General features: G+C 37.0%; 1 protein-coding gene across 3 annotated transcripts in view; it reads right to left on the bottom strand.

Annotated features, from left to right (window-relative positions):
* Positions 1 to 23,880, bottom strand: part of fndc3ba (fibronectin type III domain containing 3Ba) — a 111,687-nt gene that overhangs the window by 3,730 nt on the left and 84,077 nt on the right. For all 3 annotated transcript variants that reach the window (XM_043263607.1, XM_043263600.1, XM_043263615.1), the window contains exons 9-25: positions 23,633 to 23,692; positions 22,440 to 22,578; positions 21,187 to 21,240; positions 20,735 to 20,859; positions 19,437 to 19,611; positions 18,948 to 19,034; positions 16,988 to 17,126; positions 16,095 to 16,166; positions 15,524 to 15,642; positions 14,578 to 14,683; positions 13,622 to 13,794; positions 12,116 to 12,229; positions 11,824 to 11,973; positions 10,331 to 10,611; positions 5,679 to 5,894; positions 3,183 to 3,349; positions 2,941 to 3,068 (exon numbers count right to left, since the gene is read on the bottom strand). In XM_043263607.1, coding sequence (XP_043119542.1) covers positions 2,941 to 3,068; positions 3,183 to 3,349; positions 5,679 to 5,894; positions 10,331 to 10,611; positions 11,824 to 11,973; positions 12,116 to 12,229; positions 13,622 to 13,794; positions 14,578 to 14,683; positions 15,524 to 15,642; positions 16,095 to 16,166; positions 16,988 to 17,126; positions 18,948 to 19,034; positions 19,437 to 19,611; positions 20,735 to 20,859; positions 21,187 to 21,240; positions 22,440 to 22,578; positions 23,633 to 23,692 — 2,305 coding nt within the window. The remainder of the gene's footprint in view (positions 1 to 2,940; positions 3,069 to 3,182; positions 3,350 to 5,678; positions 5,895 to 10,330; positions 10,612 to 11,823; positions 11,974 to 12,115; positions 12,230 to 13,621; positions 13,795 to 14,577; positions 14,684 to 15,523; positions 15,643 to 16,094; positions 16,167 to 16,987; positions 17,127 to 18,947; positions 19,035 to 19,436; positions 19,612 to 20,734; positions 20,860 to 21,186; positions 21,241 to 22,439; positions 22,579 to 23,632; positions 23,693 to 23,880) is intronic.

Below are 23,880 nucleotides of genomic sequence, written 5' to 3'. Positions count from 1 at the left end.
GAAAGAGACGGAGATAACGTTTGTGAAAAACACTGCTTTATATTCTCAAACTGAGTGAAGCATTTTCAAATGATGCAAACCACAAAAGTCGTCGCGTTTCTGTGGTTTAAAATGAGAAGCTTGTTATTAGGGTATATTTAATTCAAATTAAATACTAAAATAAAAAAAAGAGTGTTACTTGCATAAAAGTTAACTGAAATAAAATAGAAAAAAGATGGTTCAGCCTCATCAAAAGATTGCGTTAATTTAGTAAAACAACGAAATCCAAAATCAAATATAATAAAAACAACATAAACAAAATGAATAAACATGCAGTAAATTACTAAACAGTTAACTAAAATTCTGTATGTTTTTTTTTTATAATGTATATAAAAATACTACTTATAATTATTATTATTATTAATACATAAACAGTATTGTGATTCAATCTATCAGAATGTTTCAATAGTTTCAAGAAGCATACTGAAGAGATCTAAACATTTATTAAAGTAAGGCTTTGGATGGATTATTTGTCTTGCTATGAGAATATCACAGATAGTGTTTAGTACGGTGCATTCTTAATATAAGTCAGAGCTCTCATATCCTGTAGTGTTGACAGATGCCACAGACCTCTAAAGGTATGAAAACGATAGAAATCGGAACAGAAAATATGCTTTTCACAAGAAAAACAATGCATGAAGCATTGTTATTGACACAAAACATTCAGCAAACATCATGGGAGATTAATTAAAGTACAAAATAGGTCATATGTGCGAAGAAAAGTCCCTATAACACAGAGCACTTCCTATGGATGAGGGTTTTCACATTTGGCCGCCAAACAACAGCTGTTGAAGTTGAATAAAAAGCCACCCACAATTTGTAACCTTCCTTATTCACAGTTAAGTTGACGGACACGTTTTCTTTTGTTGACACAAATGAAACAGAGAAAAATCACTCTAAGCCAAAACGTGCCTGAGCTTCATATCACCATGCAACTCTAGCAGCACCGCCAAGCCAGGAGTTAAACATTAAGACCTTCATTGTTTATTCCAGATGCATGGATGAAGTGCCACGGCACGATCGGTTTAGGAAAAGTAGCTTGAAGCAATTTAAAAACACCTATCGTTTGTACAAAAAGTCCAGAGAGAACTAAATACTTGATTTCAATGAGGAAAAAAATGTACTTCAGCATCCAGTGCACACTAGACTCGGGCAACTTTTGATCTGACCAAAGAAAAACTGCTTGAAATAAATACATTTGGAAACTGTCCCTCTCAGCAGTATAATGCATTAAAAAAGATAAACTTAATATAAGTTGTTTGTAGCTAGCCCTTTTGACAGCTACTATTTCATTTTTCCATTTCCATTTAGAGAGAGGAATGAAACGGATGCCATTTGAGTTCAAAAGAGCATGTAAAACTGAGATGGCAATGGTTTCCATTAATGAAAGTTGGCAAAAACAATCCAATTACTTAGGAGCAGACAAAACGGAATCTAATATAGAACAAAATATAAAATACAACAAAACATAACAGTTTATTCAGGTCCGTGAATGATGCCATTTTATATAACGGCATAAAAAGGCTTTACCATATCTCAGTTTTCATTACTTTCTATACCTCAGGCACATTTTATTTGTACATTTATTTTACTATTGCCGTTTTTATTTGTTAATATAAAATACATTATAATGCATTATAATAATAAGTACATTGTAATGCAGTGATGAACAATTTCACTTGCAGCATTTAAAACAGTTAACTTAAGTGTTTTGTGTTTATTCTTTTATTTAGAGGAAAAATGCTGAAAAACAACAAAAAAAAGCATGGTTAACGCGCATTATCTCAGTGAAAATGATATGATGCACACAGCATTTGTACTTGGGTCCCTGTTTTTTCGGCAACTTTTCTATGTTTTATAAATAAGATGGAGATGTACTATAGTCACGAGTTCACAAAGACACCCTACAACCGAAGCAAACAGAAGATGGCATCTGCTGCCATTAAACCCTCGCTTCTCTTTACACGCAAACAACACACTCCTCAACCCTCACATCCATTTTAACAGCTCACAGGACAAGGAGCACATTAACGCAGTAATAGGAACCACGCCAGCCACATTAAACATTAGAGAAGCAGCATTTGTGCCCCTAACAGAAAAATATCCCAGTGTAGAAAGGGATCCGATTGGCTTGCTCTGCCCAACTCCCCAGAGAGACCTTGTGGCCTTCACAACCAGTCAGTGGATTTATGATTCACAGGCTGATCTACTAATGTGGCCATTAAATGCAAAATGACGGCACATTTATAAAAGAACTGACAAAAATGTGGGCAATAATGTCCCTTGTGCAGGGAATGATAATAATCCTCTCTCTGAAATAAACCAGGGACTCGCACACAACTTAAAAAGACTAGTTTCATTCAGCTTGTATCTTGTTTTCCTGTATTACCAGGATTTCTCAGGAATGAAAAAAAAAATCACCTGAAATAGATTAAAAGACTTTTTTTTTTTTAAATGCACGCTGTTGTTTCTTTCAGTTGTATGAAGTATTATAGATGTTGGGTGTTGGTCTCTATCGTGGCATCAGCATCAATGGCAGAATACTAAGCGTCTCAAGCAGAGGACAAAGACCTATCATTCAGCTTCTATCTCAGACTTAGCATGTGGGGGTGACATCTTGATCTTTTTCCCTTTTCTTGAATAGCAATGCACTGCAAAGGCTAGCAGGAAATTTCATGCATTTTCTGTTTCGGCTAGGTGCGGATATGTTAATAAAAATTGAAGTTAAATGGAACGAAATAAAATGAGATCACTAAAGAGCACCGTTGCATACGATATCTCAGTCATGCTTCATAATATATACATTTTATTATGAACACGATGTAGTGCTTAGTGTTCTATTATAAAAGTTGTGAGATGAATCAAGTACAGACAACTCGGGTGTGAAAAACTGGATCTCACCTGTTTGTAATCAGACTCCCGGCCCACCAGCACCTGTAAGATGTAATTGATGGGGTCTCCTCTCATTGGTGGAACGCTTTCCCAGCTCACCTCACACAAGTTCCCTTCCATCTGTACCACTTTGGGAGCTAAAAGACAATATACAAGTTTAGCTATATAAGCATCTAATAAATTCCCATCCGGTACATGAACGCATGTGGGGTGAAGCAATGCGAAACTATTCTTGTACAAATATACTTTACCCTTGAGAGCTGGAGGAACAGACTTAGTCGTATGGAAGGTGTGTACTTCAGAGAAAAGGCCCTCTCCTGCCTCACTCACAGCTTGAATCCTGAGACAGTAGCTGCTCGACTCATTTAGTCTCTGTACCTTATACGTGTGGCTTGGGCCTCTGTAGATTGTGACAAACCTAAAACAGAAACTTATTTACTCATTACTTAAACTTGGCACTTGGCTGGTAAGCTGGTGTTTTTGAAATATTCTCTTGCTCCCAAGGCTGCATTTATTCGACCAAAGCACAATAATATTAATACAACATAAAAAACAATTTTTCTTTTAATATATTATAATATATATTTTATTACTGTGATGGGAAAGCTGAATTTTTAGCAGCTGTTACTTCATAATACGATCCTCCAGATATCATTGTAATATGCTGATTCGACAGTTGTGCTGCTCAATATTTGTGTGTAAACTGTTGTTGTTTATTTTAGGTTTCTTTTATGAACGGGAAGTTTATAAGAACAGCATTTATATTATATTTATATTTTAAGTCTGTTGTTTTTGATTTATCCAATACACTCTTGCTGCAAAGTTTTGAATGGTAGCGTATATAAACAATTGATACCAGTTTTAATATTGAGCTACATTTGTCTAAATACCAAAAAGTTTAAAACAACAGCAAAAACAACCATAAAATATTTTATGCTCTTTCATGCCCTGTGCGTTTCTAAAACAAACAGAGGATATAATGACATTGTAGACCAGCTACAGACTTTTAAAATTTAAATTGAACCTTTTTTTGTCTCTGGGTATCTTCACACTATATCCTGTCCTCGCGCAACACAAATAACAAAAAAAAAAGCAAGAAAGAAAACAAAGCAGCAGCTGCTATTTAGTGACTGCTTCCAGAGACATTTTGCCAATCTCAAGAAATTCCTGCCAGCTTGATGTCTGACTAATGAGATGAAGGTAACGGACCATTGACCAGCAGTTCATACTTAATATTCTCAATTTAGTCTGTCCAACTCTCTTCAGGTTCTTTTCATCCAAGTCTGTGTTGGAATGCTGGCTTGGATTGATAGATTTTTATGTGCATATAAAGGAAAAGTATTAAACACAGTCTTTTGTGCAAGTCCAGCTCCAATACGCAGTAACAGATCACCTACTGAATTATAAAATAATTAAGAGCTTTTTCAAAGAGTAAGAAAACAAGAACAAGAGGAGAAGTGCTCAGATACAATAGCTGCTATTGTTTGATGGATGGTACATCTATGGTTACTATGGCAATCTGACCAGAAATAAAAAGTGCATTTCAGAGCCATGCTGAATCTAGTCAGTCCAGACTGTGCAGTTGGCGTCAAATTTTGATTAAGCAGCTGAATCAATCACTGTAAACATAGCAAAAAAACTAATGCACACTGATGATGGCAATTGGATCTCAGGCATTTAGCGAGTATGCTTATTCCTGTAATCTGATCAGGACTAACACACAAAGTCAAGAGGACATTATGCTATCAATTGTTAGCCTTCTGTTTATGACTTCCAGTCTTTACACATAATAAGATGCAATAAACAAATAAATCCAATCTTAATAATAACTTAATAATAACCACCAGGGGCAATAGTAACAATCTGAAGAATGAAATTAAAAAAAAGTTTAAAAGTTTGGGGTCAAATCTTAGTTTTTTTTTTTGTTGTTTTTTTTTAAATACTTTAATTCAGAAATTTCAGGATGCATAAAAATGATTTAAAAAACAATTAAAACGTAAAAACGTTAAGAAAGTTTTTCTCGAGCAGAAAATGAGCATACAATTGATTTCTGAAGGATCATGTGACACTGAAGACTGAAGTAACTGCCAACACGAGGAAGAATCATACTAACTCTAAACTTTGGAAAGTTACAGTATTTATAAACACCTTTGGTACATGTTAGTTAAAGATGAATGATTTAAACACATCTCCCTTGTAGAAAAACTGTTACTGGCTAAAGAGAATCATTAGAATAATTAAGAAATTAAGCAGTCTAACACTAAAAGGATTTCCGACAGTGTCAGTTGGGGAATTCATTATATTTTCTATTAAATGCCCATCTGTCAGGCCTGTTGCGGCTCACAAATACAGCCAAAACGCCACTCTGCCAAAGAAAACAATCAACAGTTACAATTAAATTAGGATGCGGGCCAACCTGAAACTCGGGGAGGTTAAAAATGCAGTGGCCTGGCTAATCTACAGGTATGTCTATAATAGTAAAACCTAAAGACTCATGACGTTAATTATACCTCAAAGCACTGATTTCTATGGGATTGAAAAGCTTTCAGTTGTTGAGCTATAAACAACAACAACATAAAAGAAAAAAAATATATATAACTGCAATGCCAAAATATTGCTGCCATCTAATGACAGTTCACCTTGACTAAATTACATTTTTGCCCACAGCGTGCTTTCGAAATAAATTCAATTTCCCTCTTAGCGGTGCATCTATTGCCGTTTATGAGGTGCAATCGAGACGAACTGACCTTCTGTTCTTGTCCTCCATCTGCAAGTTGTAGACCATTTCTTCTCCAAGCAGGCTCTTGGCATTGCTGCTGTCTCCCCACTTGAGTTTGAGGCTCTGGGGTCCAGCGGCAGTGCACTCCAGTCGGGGTGGGACAGGGGGCAGCGGCCTGGTGCGGGCCAGCAGGGGAGGGCAGAAGGGACTGGCACCGATCTCGTTCACTGCCTGAATCTGCAAACTGACACAGCACAGAGTCTCATTTAAAACATGCACATCAGGTGATCTTCAGGGCTGGGCCATTTAACCTGTATATGGTGCAGAGCTAGAAATTTTCAAACTGCTACAGATATAGCGTTTCTTTGTGTGCTTGTATCGGTGAGCGGGACTGCCTTATGGTAAGTAAAAGTATTTTATCTAGTGGATTATGAAAACAAACATTAGCGACTGTTTATTTCTGCTGGATTTCCTCTAAGACTACCACGATGTGCCACAATTACTGTTTATAGTCATTTTATATCACAGTGATGGTAAATTTGGTCACTCCTACTAATCCTACATGATATATAGAAAGGAAAAGTCTGAGACTGAAAATCTCTGACTGCCATCAGATATATAGAGCAGTGTGATGGATGGGCTAAATAGGAAATTCTTCCTTGCTCCTTGAAAGTAGTATTTCAGCTTGGTTACTGCATGCGTCACAAAAAAACATAACAACAGTTATGGCATTAGAAGAGCCAGCAGCAAGGTGATATTAAGCTTCAAGGATCAGCATGATAGACTTTACCTGACCTTTACCACAAGATGTCCCGATTGAGACAAAGCAGCTTTGAGGCGTAAATCAATAACTCATTAAGAATGTAATTCTTGATAAACCTGCTCTTTCATCAAAACCTTTCAACAACATATCATATGCCGCACACTGTATTGGAAGTGTTCAGAGAAAATAATAATTACACATTTTCCTAGAAGTCCTCACTCAGTAGCAATTGGAAAGTCTGACTCATTTTTTCAGACTCTGATTCAAACAAACAAACAAAAAAAAACTAACAAATCACAACAAATTGAAACACCTCAATGTTCCAAGAAGCAATTTGAAACATTAAGCATTTTGTCTTTTTTTGTAGAACAAGCCAATATTTTGTTTAATCAAATATTAATGTTTTTAGGCTTAGTTTTAGTGTATTATGGCATGGTACGGTTCACTTTAGGGGTTGGGGGTTCCACTAGGTACCTGGAACCTGGTACTTTTTTAGTTACACCTTGGTTAAGGTTCCAAACGTACCATACTTTTACCAAAACACGACGTATAAACTCTGCTGCTCGCTGATTGGTCGGACAAAATTGTAACTGTCGCGTCATTGAACTTGCGACGCAACATAGAACAGACCCGCTAGCCAGCGACGGATCGACCTGAAATTCTGTTCAACACACCCGTTTTAATGTCTTTTGAAAAACTCTTTCGTCTTGCAGTTAAAAACATCCACGTGCCGAGAATAAAGAACACAATTCCTTAGATATGCTCCGTTGTCGTGTTTGTTTTCGGCGCGTTTACGCTGATGTCACGGCGGTTGAGTTAGCAGCGGCTCAACCAAAACTCCACGTGAATAATCCCGCCCACTATAAAGCGATACTAAACTACAGTGGAAACGCAAACCGAGCCGGGACATGCAGTGGAAAACCGCCATTAGTGTGCTTTCAAATAAATAAATAAATATTTTGTATTTTTCACTAACTACAACTAAGAGTTATACACAACTAACAAATGTTTTGTTTACATGAATATGTTTAGCACTTTAGCTAAGTGTATTAGCGTGAATGCTTAGCTAATTTTCAAATGTTCAGATTCAATACTGTCAGCCTAACTGAAACCCTCTTTATTTTAGTACCCCATAAAATGTGATCAAATAAATCATAGAATCATACAATAATAGCAATGATTAAAAATGTTTAGTATTTTCAATGCATTTTTAACTTGTAGTGCAGCTAGCTACATGTTTCGTTCCCTTAAATTAAGTAAGCTTACTTTTTTCAGGAATATAGCAGTTATTGTTTTTAAGACACGACTGCTACGAAATCAAGCAGGGCAGCACAGCTAAACAATCGGGTACTTGCGTTGTTTTCAAAAGCAAGAAAGCTAATTAACTTGTTTACTTCATGTCACGGCTGAAATGTATATTGTAAAGCAAACGCACTGCAACATCACAGCATGTGGATTTGCATTTGCTTTCAAAACACAACGAATGTCAACAGACACATGGCATCATCAATAACAGAGCTAATGTGACTCACTACACTAGGCTCATTCATGTTCATGTGTTAAAAACACAACAGATGACACTCATATCAGCAACTTCATCTGAATATGAATGTATCGATGGAGTGCAAAGGGGTTTCACATACATGTTTATCAACAGGCCAACAGATGTACCCTTGCTTTGCTGTGTTAACCATGTGAAACACTTCATGGAATTTCCACGGCACAACACAAATATATTTAAACATGTACATAAACATTATTTTAAATATATGATATTACTTGCTTTTATTACAACAATAAATAAATGCAGCTAAAATGGTCTTTTCTCTTCGAAAATACAGCTTGTTTTACCCAGCTTCACCTGACTCCTGAGTGAAATGAGATCTCTTCACTCACTGCCACTGTAAGAAGTAATAAACCTTGTCACGCAGAGTTTCGCTCACTTGAGGATGCAAATAACTTCTTTAACTTTCACCTGGGAAAGCTCAATCAAATTTATATTTGTTGCCTGAAAGTGCTTTTTGTAGAAGCCCATCATTCAAGGATAATGCTTTGTCATATTATTCAATCAAATAGACCCAAAATCAATTTTTGGGTTTTAAAAAAAATGGAGGGTTGTGGAGTCTGGACTGGGATTAACAGCAATTGTTCCACAACAACAGACTGTTTGGTTGACATTTAACTGAAAACAAAACATACTTTAACCTTTCAAGAAATTTCATTAGTCTGTACGCCTCTAATGACAAAAGACATAATCGATCTAGGAGAGATCAAATGACCATACAGTCTGCTTTAAGACGGGCCCGGCTCAAAAAAAGACCCGCTCTTGATTCATGCACTCTGCAAGTGAACTCCTGCCTTTGGGTTTGCTTTGAAAAATTCGATAGCAATCAACGATTAAAGAAATAAAAACCTTTAAAATTTTTAAAAAATAAAAAAATGTAGCTCATATATTATTACTGTTCCATGAAAATAAAACAGTGTGGTATGATGCATGGCTGAGAATGCTAATAAAGAGGAAGTCCAACAGCAGACAAATGCAACAGATGGACAACATGGAAATGGAAAGGTCAACTATAACTAGAAAATAGACACTGATCTTCCCTGTATATGAATACTGAACATGGCTGGAATACTAAATAAATTATAAAACAAACAAACACACACACACACACAATATGGAGACATTTAAAAATGTAATGCATAGAAGTCCAATCTCTTTCTGAAAAACTATTTACAACCTAGATTTTTAGTTTAATTCTATAGTTTAATATTTCACATTATAGTTCAAATTAGCATTTACAATTTTAGATTAGAGCAAAAAAGGCCTAATCTGGCATTTAATGTCAATGTAAGAATGAGTGATTTGTGTTACATGGTGTTTAAAGAGCATAAATGAGAATATTGGGAATTTGTGGAAAAAATAGGGGGAAATGATGACATGTGTAAGTGACATGGCCTACACTGGTCTTAAAATTTGTTTGGGTCAGTAAGATTTTAATTGTTTTAATATTTTCTAAAGTCTCTTATGCTCATGAAAGCCGCCTTTTCCAAATTTACAGTAAAAACTGCAATATTGTGAAATATTATTACAATAATCTTCTATGTTAATATATTAAAATACACTTTTCTGCTGGTAAAGTATAATTACTCCAGGCTTCAGGGTCACATGATCCTTCAGAAGTCATTCAAGCATCCTTGCTAAAGAAAAGTATTAAATTCTTCTAAAACAAAAATAAATAAATTAAATGGCAGTGTAAACTGAGTGGGAGTAGACAGAAAGAAAATTGTTAAGTAAGGAGCAGGTGTACGACGAGTAAAAATCTACAGAAGCTGGACGAAAGTGGGATGAAACTAGAAAAATCAGTCCCAGACAGACAGATCTCTAATAAAAAGGCCACAATCAAAGCTCTCAGACGAAAACATGGGTTGCATAAGCTGGCTGATGAAGACACTTGTATGTGCGCTGTGGAGGCCCCATGCAGGGATAGATGTCCTGTTATGGTCTCCACTTCGTAGACACACACACAAACTCTGCCCTCTGGCCTTCTCTTTTCATTAGCTGTCGATTAGCATCATTAACACGCTGCTGTTTACCCACTGTTCTCCCGGGCAGGGGGAGGAAACAGGCAGCGGGGGTGACGCGGTTGTGGCGTCACGCTTCGCTGAAATGGACAACTTTGCAGAATGCAAATGAGACCCGAGATGGAGTGTAACTACTCCCCGCAGGACACAGTTTTGGCTCAGAGGGAATCGGAAAGCTAAGCAGTTATTAGTTAACAATGTTTTCCCATATCGCAGAAGTGCTTATGTAAATCACCAGATGAATGTGGTCTAGCGCGTGTGTGTGTGTGTGTGTGTGTGTGTGTGTGTGTGTGTGTGTGTGTGTGTGTGTGTGCGTGTGCGTGTGTGTGTACCTGTATTCACTGTCAGGCTGCAGGTTCTGTAGCACGTAGCAGGTGCTGGTGCCCAGGTTGATGAGCTGCTCTCCCAGTTTAAGAGCGTAAGATGTGATCTCCGCTCCATTGTTGCAGGGCTCGTCCCATTTCAAAGCCAGGCAAGTGGAAGGTATGTAGACGCCACTTTCTGTGGGGTCGTGTTCGAGTGCACACAACACTGAGATGGGGTCGGGCACGGTGGCGAGGGTCTGACAGCTCATGTGATCACTGTACGGTCCTGCACCTGCCTGATTCGCCGCCTTGAAACAGGGGACGAAGTTCAACAAACAGAATAGATATAGTCAATGCTACTTCCAAAGTTTTTGACAGTTATTTAATTCATAGATATGACTGAATATATGCACAATGCAGATTGTAGAGCAAAATCAAATGATCCTCCACATTTTCTCTATGCATACAAAGCTAAACATATTGATTCTCTTCTGCAGTATTAAGTGTGTAGATATGAAGACACATGAAAACAATAATATAACACAAGTATACATACAGACATGTTACAAGCGCTTATATTTCAACATACAGAATATTTATTCACATCTAAAAAAAAAAAAAAAAAAAAGATCAGTAAATGACAAATAACGACACAGTATTTTGGCATTCACACAAATTGCCAGAGTAATTACACACATGCCTGTTATTTGACATATTTTCTCTAAAAAGGTACTAAATGCGCTAGTGCATTAACTATGAAAAATTTATGTATTAATCACAATTAAATATTTTACTCCACTGACAAGCCTAATGTGTAGTGCAATAATGATAAATGCCACCTAAAAAGAATTGTTTATTAATAGAAACTTTATCCGTTTTAGTTCCTCAACAAACTTTTTTCACATACACACACACACACACACACACACACACACACACACGTATCCAATCCAATACTATAAAACATTTTAAGCTGCATGACTACATTTCCTAAGAAGTAAAAAAGATTATAGTAATAATTACGCTGTTAATCCTCACCATATAATAATATCTCGACATGACTATCACCAGCTCATTTATTTAAAGCATAATGACTCAAACTTTCGACAGCCTCAATGCACAAGATGATACAGTTAATGAAGTGGCAACTTTCATTGTTCTTTTGAAATTTTCCTGTCACACTTTTACTACTCTACTTAATTAAATACGCTAAAATAGACAAGAGCAAATGATAAATTACGTTAAATGTGTCACAAATATCTATCCAAAGTTTGTTCTAAGTTTGGATTCTGGCTGCAGTAGAATGGTGCACTATAAATGTAAAAATATAATAGATTAGCAACATGCAGTGATGAGTTAATTACACTGCACTACTCCCGGGGCACTGAACCTGATAAACAAAAGTAGGCATTATGAAAATAAAAGAAATGAGAAATTTGTAAAACTGCCTCTTCACATTAGCAATGAAATGTTCCAAACTTGTTAAAAGAATAAAAAGAACTGTTAAGTGAAAGTTATACCTGTAGTCTGCAGTAGTAATGAGTGGCAGGTGTCAGGTCTGAGATCTCACACTGCGTGTCGGGGCCGAAGTAGATCAGCTCCATGGGCTCTTCCTCTCGGCCCCACTCCAGACGGTACTCAGAGATGTCGGCCCCTGAGCTCTCTGGACTCTGAATGAAGCATAAATCAATTATTGGCTGACCGCTTGAACCAAAAGTGTCCAGAACATCAATACTGACAGTTTTGTTGAGTGTGTTTACATAAACCCCATGTACTTTTAATCATGTGCCTGATTTAAATATGATAAATTACCTCCCAGCTGACCAGCACACAGGTATTGGACATTAGGGTGAGGGATGGCGCCGCACACTGGCTAGGAGGACCAGCTGCGGTTGTTATTTCTGTTGGTTCAGAGTACAGCCCGTACTGTAAGCATAAGAAGAGAACTCCACATTAACATTCGCTACATGACATAAAATGTTTGAAACGTAAAACCCCCGCTAAGTTTATTTCTATCCAAATAAAATGTGAAAAACTAAACAAGACCGAAACGAATCAAATCGAAGCATGTTTGAGAGACACGTCGATTCTTCGCTTGTGGGAGCTTGTCTCAAGCAAACAATGAAAAGTAAACAGAGAAGAGGATTAAATTTGCTCCTCAGGCTCTAGCGCTTACTCTGAATGCTGTATTACACTTCTGGAAAGAGACAGGGAAAGGTACTTAATTTGAACAAAGAAAAAGTTAGACAGCTAGAGCTGATCTCTGCCTCCCTTAACACGGATGGATTCAACACTGTCATACTGACAGAAAGAGAAATCCTTGGAGAAGCTGGAGAGATACGTATCAAAGCCCATTTCTGTTATATAGGGCAAAAATGCTTAGTAATTCAGAATTATTATATAAACAGACATAATTAGGAGATCTAACATCAAAATGATGACATGCAAAATTGAAACTGAAAAGACTGAAAAAATGATGACATAAAAAGTCCCAAAAAGTAAGAGTTGACATTTTGTCATTATAAGTCATTTATGACTGTAATAATTTGACAGTTGAAACTATTTGTCTTAATTTTGACTTTCACGTCATATTTATCTCCTAATTATGTCTTTGTGTCTCAGAATCATCTAATTCCAGATGGATTCAAATAATTATTGTCTGGTTTAGACAAGTAATGCTATCAACCAACTAGTCAATTAGTGAGGTCGATGAATTTGCATGAATGAATTTGACTGTGTTTTTAAAAAGCTAAAAGCAAGGGGGGGGGGCTTATCCGGTTGCTATGGATGATGTCAGCATACCTACTAACTATGCGCAACGTGATTGGCTGATAGTCTCTGTCAGAAGTTTATTCATAAAAATATTCCAATGTTGAGTGCAATGTTATGTTGCCATATTCAAATAAATGTTTAAATAATAATAATAATGAAAAAAACGGTTACATTTAAAATATAAAAAGCCTTTTAATTAACAGGGTAGAATTATCATGGTTGATAGTAAGACATGCAAATCTAAATGAAAAGCAAACTGGACGCAAGAACAGCTTTTACTTCTTGCCAACCTGGTTAATGAAAAGGATAAAGGATATAAAATGTTTCTAATCCAAGGCAGATATCCGGCAACAGCCATTTCATGATAGTTGTGAGTTGGTCTTAGGAGTCCTCTTCACTTTGTGAAATAATCTTAGAGCAAACATTTTCTAGTCCCATTATTTTTAAGATTTTCTCTTTTAAATCAGCAAGTAAGGAGCTACTTTTAGCCTTAGGATGAATACGGGCCCAGACCTCTTGGTATTGGATTCCTAATTGGTCACTCACCCCTGCCTCGTTGGCAGCACGCAGGCGGAAGCTGTAGGTGGCGCCGGGGAGCAGACTGCCCACAGTGCACTCTACATCAGAGCCGTGATAGACCTCTGCCGGCTCAGATTCTCCCTCTCTCATCTCCAAACTGTACTCACTCACCTCGCATGCCCCCTCAGACGAGGGACAGTCTGAAAAAACAGCACAGAGACAAAACCCTTCAGCACAACAAAAAGTTTAAAAGGGCAGGGATTACAGGTTAATTTCATCTTTTTTAATAAAAGTAAGGGGAGCAAATTACAGCTTCACAACTTCATATCAAAGATTCTTGAATCCAGGTAAAAGTCTGGAATCAGCAGCTCAACAATGGAGCTCCCATTACACCCAGAATTCACTCCCCACTGAAAGTGTTTGGCTATTAACTCCAGCCTGACAGCTCTGGCACAGGGAGTCAGTGAGTCAAGTGCACTACAAGAGCATCATTCTAGTCTAGTACCGGGAAATATAATGTTGCATTGAGGAAATGTAGCAAAAATGGTAGAAATATCGATTTTAAGCTATTTCTGGATATGACAAAGAGGTTTTGTGGCATTGGGTGAATGCCACAGAAAGGCTTGGTGAAATGTAATTTCACATCATCAGAAATAAATCAGAAAGTGGAGAGATCTTAGGAGAATGGAAATTACCAACTAAATGCATTTTTTGACACTGTAACTTGGGAAGTATGGTGTTAGCAAGATTGTGGTTTTGATACACAAGGAAATCGCCTGAACTTATTGCACATCACCTCGTATAAAAGATTATAGTAAAATGCATAAAAGAAAAAAAAAAAAAAAAAAAAGAGGAATAAAATAGGGTAAGAAATGGAAAACTCTTGAAAGTGTGATGTACTGTATAAGGAGGACAGAGAGAGACAGAAAAAGAGAGAACTAAACAATGTTGTGGTTTTAAATACTGTATGCAGAAAATCTTACCCCACTGTAAGTGCACTTCTTTGTGTTTCGCTTTACCCACAACTCTGGGAGGCTGGCAACGTCCTGGAGCAACAGATAGTGTACGTACAGGCAGACTCTCGGAGCACTGCAGGGACACAAGCATAGCAATTATGTACTGCAGAAATAAGAATGTGATTTACATTAGCACTCAAAACTTTGAGTAACAACATTCAAAGCTAAACGCACAACACTAAGCAGCACAACTACTTCAAACACCGATAACAACAAAAAGCAGCAAAAAAGCATATTAGAACGATTTCATAAGGATCATGCAACACTGAAGTCAGGAGACTTGAATGGCTGCTAAAAATTCAGCTTCACCATCACAAGAATAAAAATCACATTATACAATATAGAATTATATATTATAGAATATATTAAAATAGTTGTTTTATATTATTTAGTTTTAGTTATGTTTTATTGTTATAATTTTTTTTAAGAAAATATATTTCACAATACTACTGTTTTACTATATTTCACATCAAATAAATGCAGCCTTGTTGATTATAAGTGATATAAGTTCTTTCAAATGCTTCTTGGACTGGATGTCTTATAAAAAAAAAAAATATCACACAAGCATTGCTATGTTTGGATAGCTTTTGTTAAAAATATAGCAAAACAATTCATGCAGAACTGATCCACAATAACATTTAGAAAAGGTTAATGGAGGTTACCGCTGCCAAGTGAACTTTATCCAGTTATTAATCTATACGTTTCCCACACAGCACTTTATATATGGTGTTCAATAAACACTGTAAAATGAATCATTTTCTGTGCATTAAGGAGACTGTATGTTTTTTTTTATTGTTGTGAATTGCAATTCACATACTTATTCCTGCAACTACAGAGACATTTTTCTGTATGCAAACAGTTCTCTATTCTATCTCAGTGCCTGTATTTTGGCAGATGTGCTGTGAGCGGTTACCTGGCTGTGGCCGCCCGTGCTGATGCTGCAGGTGCGCAGTCTGTACAATGTGCCAGGTTTCAAGTCCTCACACTCACACTCTGTGGCAGGCCCACTGTAGGCAATGTCCCACTGATTGGCTACCGAAAACAAGACATCACAGGGTTAAATAATCGCAGGGCAAACAGCTGACCACACTGGACATCAGTCCGTTATACATGCAACTGTTCCCGAAAGCTTAATCAACTCATTGCCAGATAAAACACAAAGGTAACGAGAGCAGTATTTTGTAGGAGTATTTTTGTCTATATATAATTCCCTTTAGAGAAATAAAAGCTCTGACAACACTAATGGAGCATAAGTGTAAGAAAAGAGGACAGATGTAACAGTGTGAGGACAAAGAACTGCAATGTTCTTACAAAAGGGCTTGTGTGGAAAAAAAAAAAAGACAAGATGGATGTCTACATACTTTTGAAATAAAATTAGGATGTAATTAACCAAGGGCAAAAATATACTTAAACATGCAGACAGATGGCAACCAACACAAAGCATGTCAAAGTGATATATCGGTGTTGCATATATTAATACATACCGTCAGAATTTCCTTCTGAAATCTCTAAGAGGTATTTCAAGATTTCTGAACCTCCGTTGTCTTGTGGAGGATCTGTAGCATAACAATATAGTCAGGATATTAGAAATACACATGGTATACATACTTTACTTAAAAGTGTCTGAACAACTACTAAAATACTAGCTGTTATATAAGGGTACAAAAGTAAATCAAACGGTACAAAAATGGAGAGTCTTTTACGGTTTATTATGTCTTTATTTACTATTGTAAGCACTGAAACCTACAGCATGTTTTTTTATTGTATGAATGTTACTGAACACATTTCAAAAGATTAAGGAAAATTAATTTCCCACGATATGAACCTTTATGTATTTAGACCTGACAACGTTTGTATCCCTTTGCATCGACTGTGCAAAAACTCTGTGTCTAAACTAATTTTAGACGTTTGCCCTTGAAAGTTATTGCAGCTGTCAGAAATCAACTGTTTGGTTCATTACTATGGGGAAATAAAGATGGAATTATCACACTGAGAATACAATACGACCGCAGACCTCATCCTAACTTGCTTTTGCAAACAAGGAACTGAATTGGAAAGTGGCAGAAGCCAAGCAGCGCATCACAAAAGAAGACCTCAAGATGAGGTGTACTGTGACGCACACGAGTCAGATAAGAGACAGAGCAATACCAGAACTACAGGGCACTACATTTTATGTAAGTTTGTAAATACGAGTTTTACAACTTTATTTTCAATATTAATATCACATTCACAGATAGTTCTTCTCAACTTCCATGTTTCGAAAGGTCAAGCTCAAACGCAAAACAGATTGCATCTGCACCCAAACATAAATGAGATTTCCAATTTCCCCTCACAGCCAGAAACCAATTCAGTATTTCAGCTGCACAAAAAGCCATACCCCATTTGACACTGAAGCTGTAGGGTCTGATAGGGCCCTTGATGCAGGGTCTGGAGGGGGGTCCAGGTTTGTCTGGACTGGTTTTACACACCAGCACTTCACTGGGACTGCTCCTGCCCTCCAGGTTCGAGGCTATGAGCTGCAAGACACAAAAACAACTTTGTTTTAACCCAAAACAGGCTGGATTCTGTACATCGATCTTTTATTTTTTTTGCCCAAGAGGTGAACTTTGTATGAAAAACCACAACTAGGGCAACTCTTGTTGAATTGCATGTTTTGAGATAAGATTAATTCATACATTGACCATATATTCTCTTGATCCCAAAATCTTTTTTTTTAGGAAATGTTTTGGAATTTTAATCAAAATAAAATTCTAAAACACAATAAAATAACTGTAACTAGTTATCATTTTCAAGTACTTGGCTATTTCTGTCCATCCCTAAGTTTTATACTGAAACAAAAACACTTAGCTATATGAATAAGGTAGCTAAGCAAATAACGATTTGAAAAAAAAAAGATATACGATTCACAAATGTCAAAAATGTATGATTGCAACAAAAATAGAAACCATTACGCGCAACCTAATAAAGAGCATAACGCATTTACACACTCCTGTTATTTGCACCTGCAACTGTAATGGACGACGCCACTTAAATACGCAAAAAAACCCAAGAGGTGTGCGCACCATTCGGAGGAATTACTGTTAATTATGAAAGCACTTAAGCCAGACCCACTCACTGCATTACAGCAGCACTTGACGTGGGCTGCGGTTCATTCATAATTGGATAGGAGAGTTCACTATATGAACGTGACCAAAGAAAATATCTGTGATCATAATAAAAAACAACTGTAGTATGAGTCACTGGAGCACAGAAAGAGGTTAAAGCAGTTTGTTGCCACCGTAATTAACAATGCATGACTCTAGGCTTAATTTGTCAGATGTCCCTGTAACCCAAACACGCTTCCTGCACATACAGTTACTCGCCCACACATGTAAACAAAACACTGTGTGCCTTTGAAGAGCAGGTGTTAAATGCTGCGCACTTCTGGCTAATAATTAGCACACGACGCTTGACCGAAACATTAGGTCACTAAGGCTTGGCAATTAATATTTGACCAGCACTTTATAGCAAGCATTATTCTCTTCAAAACAGACAAATGCACCTCTTTGGTATTTTTGAGTATGTCAATAAGAATGCACTTGCATACGTGTCAAATGTGAGTTTTAAAGGGATAGCTCATCTAAAAATCAGCATTCTGTGATTAATTACTCTTTCCCATGTTGTTCCAAACCCAAGAGACTATAGATCATCTTCGGTACACAAATGAAGATATTTTTTCAAGAAATCAGAGCTTGCTGACTAGCATAGACAGCCACGCAACTACTATATTCAAGGCCTAGAAAGGTAATAAGTACATCACTAAAACAGCCCATGTGACATCTGTTGTTCAACTGTAAGTTTGTATGAGATACAATGACATTTTCAGACTGCCTACGACTCTGGGAACATTTCAGTCTCTTTACTGTCTATGAAGGATCTGAGATTTTATCCAAAACATCTCAATGTGAACAAATGCCTTACAGGTCGTATTTTTTATTTTATTTTCTATATTCAGTTTTTAAACCAGGTGCGTATGTCTTTCAATTCTCCAAATTTGATGTTTGATGTACGACCACATTTTGAAACAATGTCATCTCACTGTAGGCCTGTTTGTAACTTCTTGTTCTTGGCTAGTTGTGAAGTAGCTGACATTTCCCAACATGCTCTGCACATGTGTGTTATTGTCCAAAGTTCCATATGAACTAGTCATCTAAATTCGCCCATTCAGGGCAACTAAGAGACTCTTTAAATGATATGCATGATGATTAGAGTTATGAGTGTGTGAACTGACAAGCTCTGTAAATCACACAATAATGAGATTTCACACACAGTATGATGAAAAAAATTGATTCACTCACCCTGAATTTATACTGCGTGCTTCTTTTCAGGCCCTCTACAGTACATGTCAAGTTTTCTCCAGTGTACTTTGGGTGAAACTCTGTTCCCTGCAGAAAATGATCATAAAACTGTTTCTTAGTGACCTTACATTGCCATTAATGTCACAGAAAGTTGAACTGGGAATCGTAAGGAATCCATCATTCTGATGAAGGTTCCACGTCATGATTTTTTTTTCAATTCTTTTCGAGAAAGCAACACATTAATAAACGGTTCTACGGTAAGTATATAAGTGATATTAGTATTAGTTTTTTTTATTACACTGGTGTACAGTAAGCACTGAATATACACCAAGTAATGTGAAGGAAAGACATTAGTCAAGTGTTATGAAAATTATTTGATTTAAGTATTTCTTTAAAAAAGTTTTTTAAAATTACAAAGCCTTTGGGGTCAAGAATGCCGAATTGTAGTGTGTTTTTATTTCCGATGACACTGTCATAAAATTGACATACAATGTTCTCCTCCTGGATCTCCAGCGTGTATGTGACGGGTTCCTCCGCGGTGCAGCCATCTGGTCGGCTCCATTCCAGCGTGATCCATGTGATGCCGGCACGCACCAGCCGAGGAGCATGGGGCAGGTGGGGCAGACTTCCAGTTGTGTAGAAGACCACCTCAGGACTAAAGCCACTGACAAACAAAAAAAAAAGAAAGAGAGAAAACATACATTAATATATGCACACAAGAAGCTATAAAACGGGCAGGAATAGTGTAATTTAGTTTTTTGGTTGTCTGGAAGTATAAATGCATTTTGCATAAACTTAACTGTGTTCATTTGCATCCCTCTCAGGTCAGACACTTTAATTGAGTTTATTTTTAAACACCGCTCCGATATAAATAACCTCCGGGCTGATTTAAGGAATTTGAATAGTTTTCCTCTCCTTTCGATAGCGGCTTTAAATCTAGTTTTCTTCCAATTAACTGGTTGTGACAAGTTTACTAGAGCCCTCAGTATTTACTGTGTGTAGGAGAGGGTCTATAACTGCCACTGGGGAACAGGAGATATTAAATGAGCTTCTCTCAGTTAAAGAAAGTAATAAAAAATGTCCTCTTCAGACTGGGCAAAAGGTGGTTTGCTGGAGGTGGAGTCTCATATTTCAGCGTATTGCTTCACTTTCTGAATGGTTCTCTGGTATTAATGTCAGGAGATGGAAGAGACGAGGGATAGCGCTGCATTCAGAGTGATGACAATCTTCCCCCAACAACCTCATTTCTGCCCACTATACCAAACCGGTTATCCTGTAGATTGGTGTGATGCTCGTTTTTAATAAAATGATATAATATTAAATTATATCAATATAAATTATTTACCTTTTTTTTTTATTTTTGCATAAACATTTTTTTTTCAATGTAGAAAATATATAGATGGTGCGATGGAGAAGTAGAAAAGGGCATGAGCGAAGGAGAAAGACGGCACTGTTCTCCTGAATCAAGGTGACTTTATGGCTTTCCTCCTCCATTAAGACTTGAAGGATGGGGTTTCGATGAGATTACAGAGGGATAACGGTATTGTTCTGTCACACACTGGATTTAATAATATGAATCCTGTACAGCAACCCATAGAAAGAGCCTCATTATCCTCATATTACCTCCGAACATACAGTAGTTGGTCAAACAATGTTTAAATATCTGCCTTTATCCCAATTTGCACATAATCCGCACTCAAATGTGAGAAACATTACTGTGTTTCGGTGTATTTAACTACTTTGTGTAAGCCTAGAAAATGTTCATTCGTTCAATTCTGCATTGATACCTCATTCCTATGTCGTTGCGCGCCGCCACTCGAAACGTGTAGGCCATGGCTGGACACAGATGAGTGAGTTTGTAATGCCTTTGGCTTCCGAAGTAACATTCTCTGAAAATGTTGTTCTTTTTACCCTAATAGATAAAAGTAGAAGATTAGCACATACATTTCAGTTCCTACACTGCATACAATCACCGAAGCCATTCAGCTTCTGTAATGATGGCTGGAGTGAGAAAATATATGAGTGGCAGCAGTGTGTTGTGGTCTGGGAAAGATCAATCAGATGTGAATTTTTAAACGGAGAGAATGTGAAGATGACTGATGTCAAAAAGACATCATTAGTGTTGAAAATGTTGAAATGCAGTTCATCCGGAAGGCCCTTTTACTAAATATGTGAAAAGAAACTGAATAATAATTTAGAAAATCTTTCTTGTGAACCAACAACAAAAAAAAAGCAATACCTCATCCCACTCTAAAAGGTAACTGGTGATTTTTGATCCATTATCGACTGGTGCCTGAAAGGATAGACATAAAAAAACAAAAACAAATTAGAACTGCACAAAAGAAGGAAAACTGGAAGAAGAACTTGTGTCCTGATAAAATGAGTTAAGCAACAGGAAGCACTGTCTGTGTACTGGACAATGAAATTCTCAAACTACTGATAAGAGGAAGATTTTGTTGCCATGCCTAACATTGCTTACTTTTTCCAGTCCTTAATAGTGCATGAAAGTTGAATGCGCTATATCAGCAAGGACTGAATGAAGATGCTAACAGGCTAGGCTAATCATTTCAAGGTAGTTTCCCAATTTTTGCCATTTCCCAATTTAGGCGGTCATGCCAAAAATACTGTTTTAATTAAAAAAATATAAAAGAATGTATTTAGTAATAAAAACGGCAAATTCCATTGACGGTGGATTTCAGAGTTAAATCTGAAAAAACTGAAATCAAACACTTCAATCTTAATAAAAATCCTTACCTAAAAGTACAGTTCAGTCAATCATACTCATATTTACATTATTCCTAATCCCTTATGAGTTGCTTTAAACTACTAAACACATTAAGAGAAAGCAGAATGTTTGTGTTACGTGTATGTTTATATTTGTTGTACAATGAACGTAATTGGTGAATTAGTGGCTTGTCAAACTACTAAAAAAATAATATAACACATCGGCATGTCCATACAAGTAATGATGTTAAAAGCACTGTTTAGCACTGCCAACACAACAATACATTTTAACATGTTAAAATACAAACCAGCTGAAATAGTATTATGCAGTACTGTATTTTTAATCAAATAAGTGCAGCATTGTTTAGCTTCTAACTATTTAACTGTTAATAGCTAACTATTTTAAGGTGCTCTTTGCATTTTTTTGTGGCATGTTTACGTTCACAATTAACAGTCACTATATAGAAAAGAGCAGCACAATCTTATTCTTCTCCCCATTTTATATTCCACAGAAGAAAAGAAGTTACATGGGGTTGAGGAAATATGTGAAGGTCAGTAAATGTTGACAGTTTTAATTTCTGGGTGAACTCTTTCTTGATCTCTTTAATACTTTATTAAGAAGAGTGACACATCTCCTTCAAATCCACCAAGTTTTTAGACTTAAAAAGTTCTCACCTGCAATTAAAACTTCAAGCTAAAATGTACTTTGAGTGAAGAACTGGTATCTGATATCTGATGCATGGGAAACTGGCTATGGCTTTGACTCACCTTCCACTGTAGGGTGAGCGTGCTCTTTGTGCGGTGGGATAGTTTAGGGGGCAGCGGGCAGTCTGGGGTACTGCTGTGGGTGGTGAAAGCCCCCACCTCAGAGCACGAACCCTTCACAGAATTGCACACAGCGTTCACTCTGAGAAAGACAAACACACATAAATTTAGTGGCTTAGCTCATTCAAAGTCACCTATACTGCCTTTATAGCAGGAAAACATACTTTAATAAACTACGGTGCATTCAAGGTGCTTTTTATCCCTAATCGAACTCATGACCTTGGCACTTCTAGCGGCTTTAAAGTTACAGGCAGCTGGGCCTCGTTCAATACTTTAATACGCTACAATCAGAAGTTCAATGCATTTTCTGATCGAGTACACATTGCTTTTACAATGCAGGGAAATTGCTTTTATAAAAAAGATGAGCTAACAGATTTTGTTTTGTGTGCAGCGCTACACTCATTGCTTATTCTGGTGCTGGAAAAGGTGGGACAAAAATCATCTACACACACATGACATTTCCCAACAGGTCGCTGAGATTTATAAAGAGCAAAAAAATAATAGCTCTTAGGTACAAACAGGGTCACATCTAACTGTAGAAACCAAGAGTCTCCCAACATCCCTTAATCAAAACACATATTCAGTTCCAAGTTCAACTGCTGCCGGGGTTCAAAGGTCGATGGAAAACCTGGCTGACAATTTCAGCGAGTTTTAATGAGGATCCAGGCAAGCCGACCTCCAGCACCGGATCCTCCACTAACAAGAGCTCCCGATGACAGAATAGACTAACAGCGCCTATTCACAGCAACACAGATTACATCAGTGTGGGCTTGAAAGGTTCTTTGAGGAACAGTACATGCATCATATTTAATCTTGACCTTTCCAGCGCTGTGATGCACGGCACTTTCAGCTCAATTAATCACAGGTAACAGGCAGACCATTAGAGAGACATTTAGGTAGAGCCGAGATCATTAAAGAAAAATGGAAGTAAAAAAATGATGACTAATATTCCATTAATGTTAACTTTGATTATATATAAAGAAGAAGACTGCAGATAATTGGATCACCGTAATGACAACACCGATCACCCGAAATAACACGAATTTCTGTGACAACGGGTTCTAATCACAGTAACAGTTTGAGCTACTCGAAATTCATTGCAGATTACACCAAATAAAGTTGAAAGCTACACTTACCTTACGTGGTAGTCTGTTGCTGGTCTGAGATCTTTTAAATTGCATTCCAACTCCTCTCCACTGCAAGGATACACATACATGACGGTTACCGAGTCATAGTGTTCAAAGAACAAAACTGACTTTCATAAGAGATGTTGTTGCGTTACTGAGCACAACTGCTCGAGGGAAAAACTGTGATTGCTTTTGCCTTGATAGATTTTAGGGTTCCCAGCGACTATTTCTCCTTGCAGAGTGACTATATTTTATTG

This window comes from Puntigrus tetrazona, chromosome 2 (genome assembly GCF_018831695.1).
Source record: "Puntigrus tetrazona isolate hp1 chromosome 2, ASM1883169v1, whole genome shotgun sequence".
In the NCBI taxonomy this organism is placed as follows: Eukaryota; Metazoa; Chordata; class Actinopteri; order Cypriniformes; family Cyprinidae; genus Puntigrus; species Puntigrus tetrazona.
Note: the sequence above shows the minus strand (reverse complement) of the source record. Positions and strands in the feature narration are given on the sequence as shown.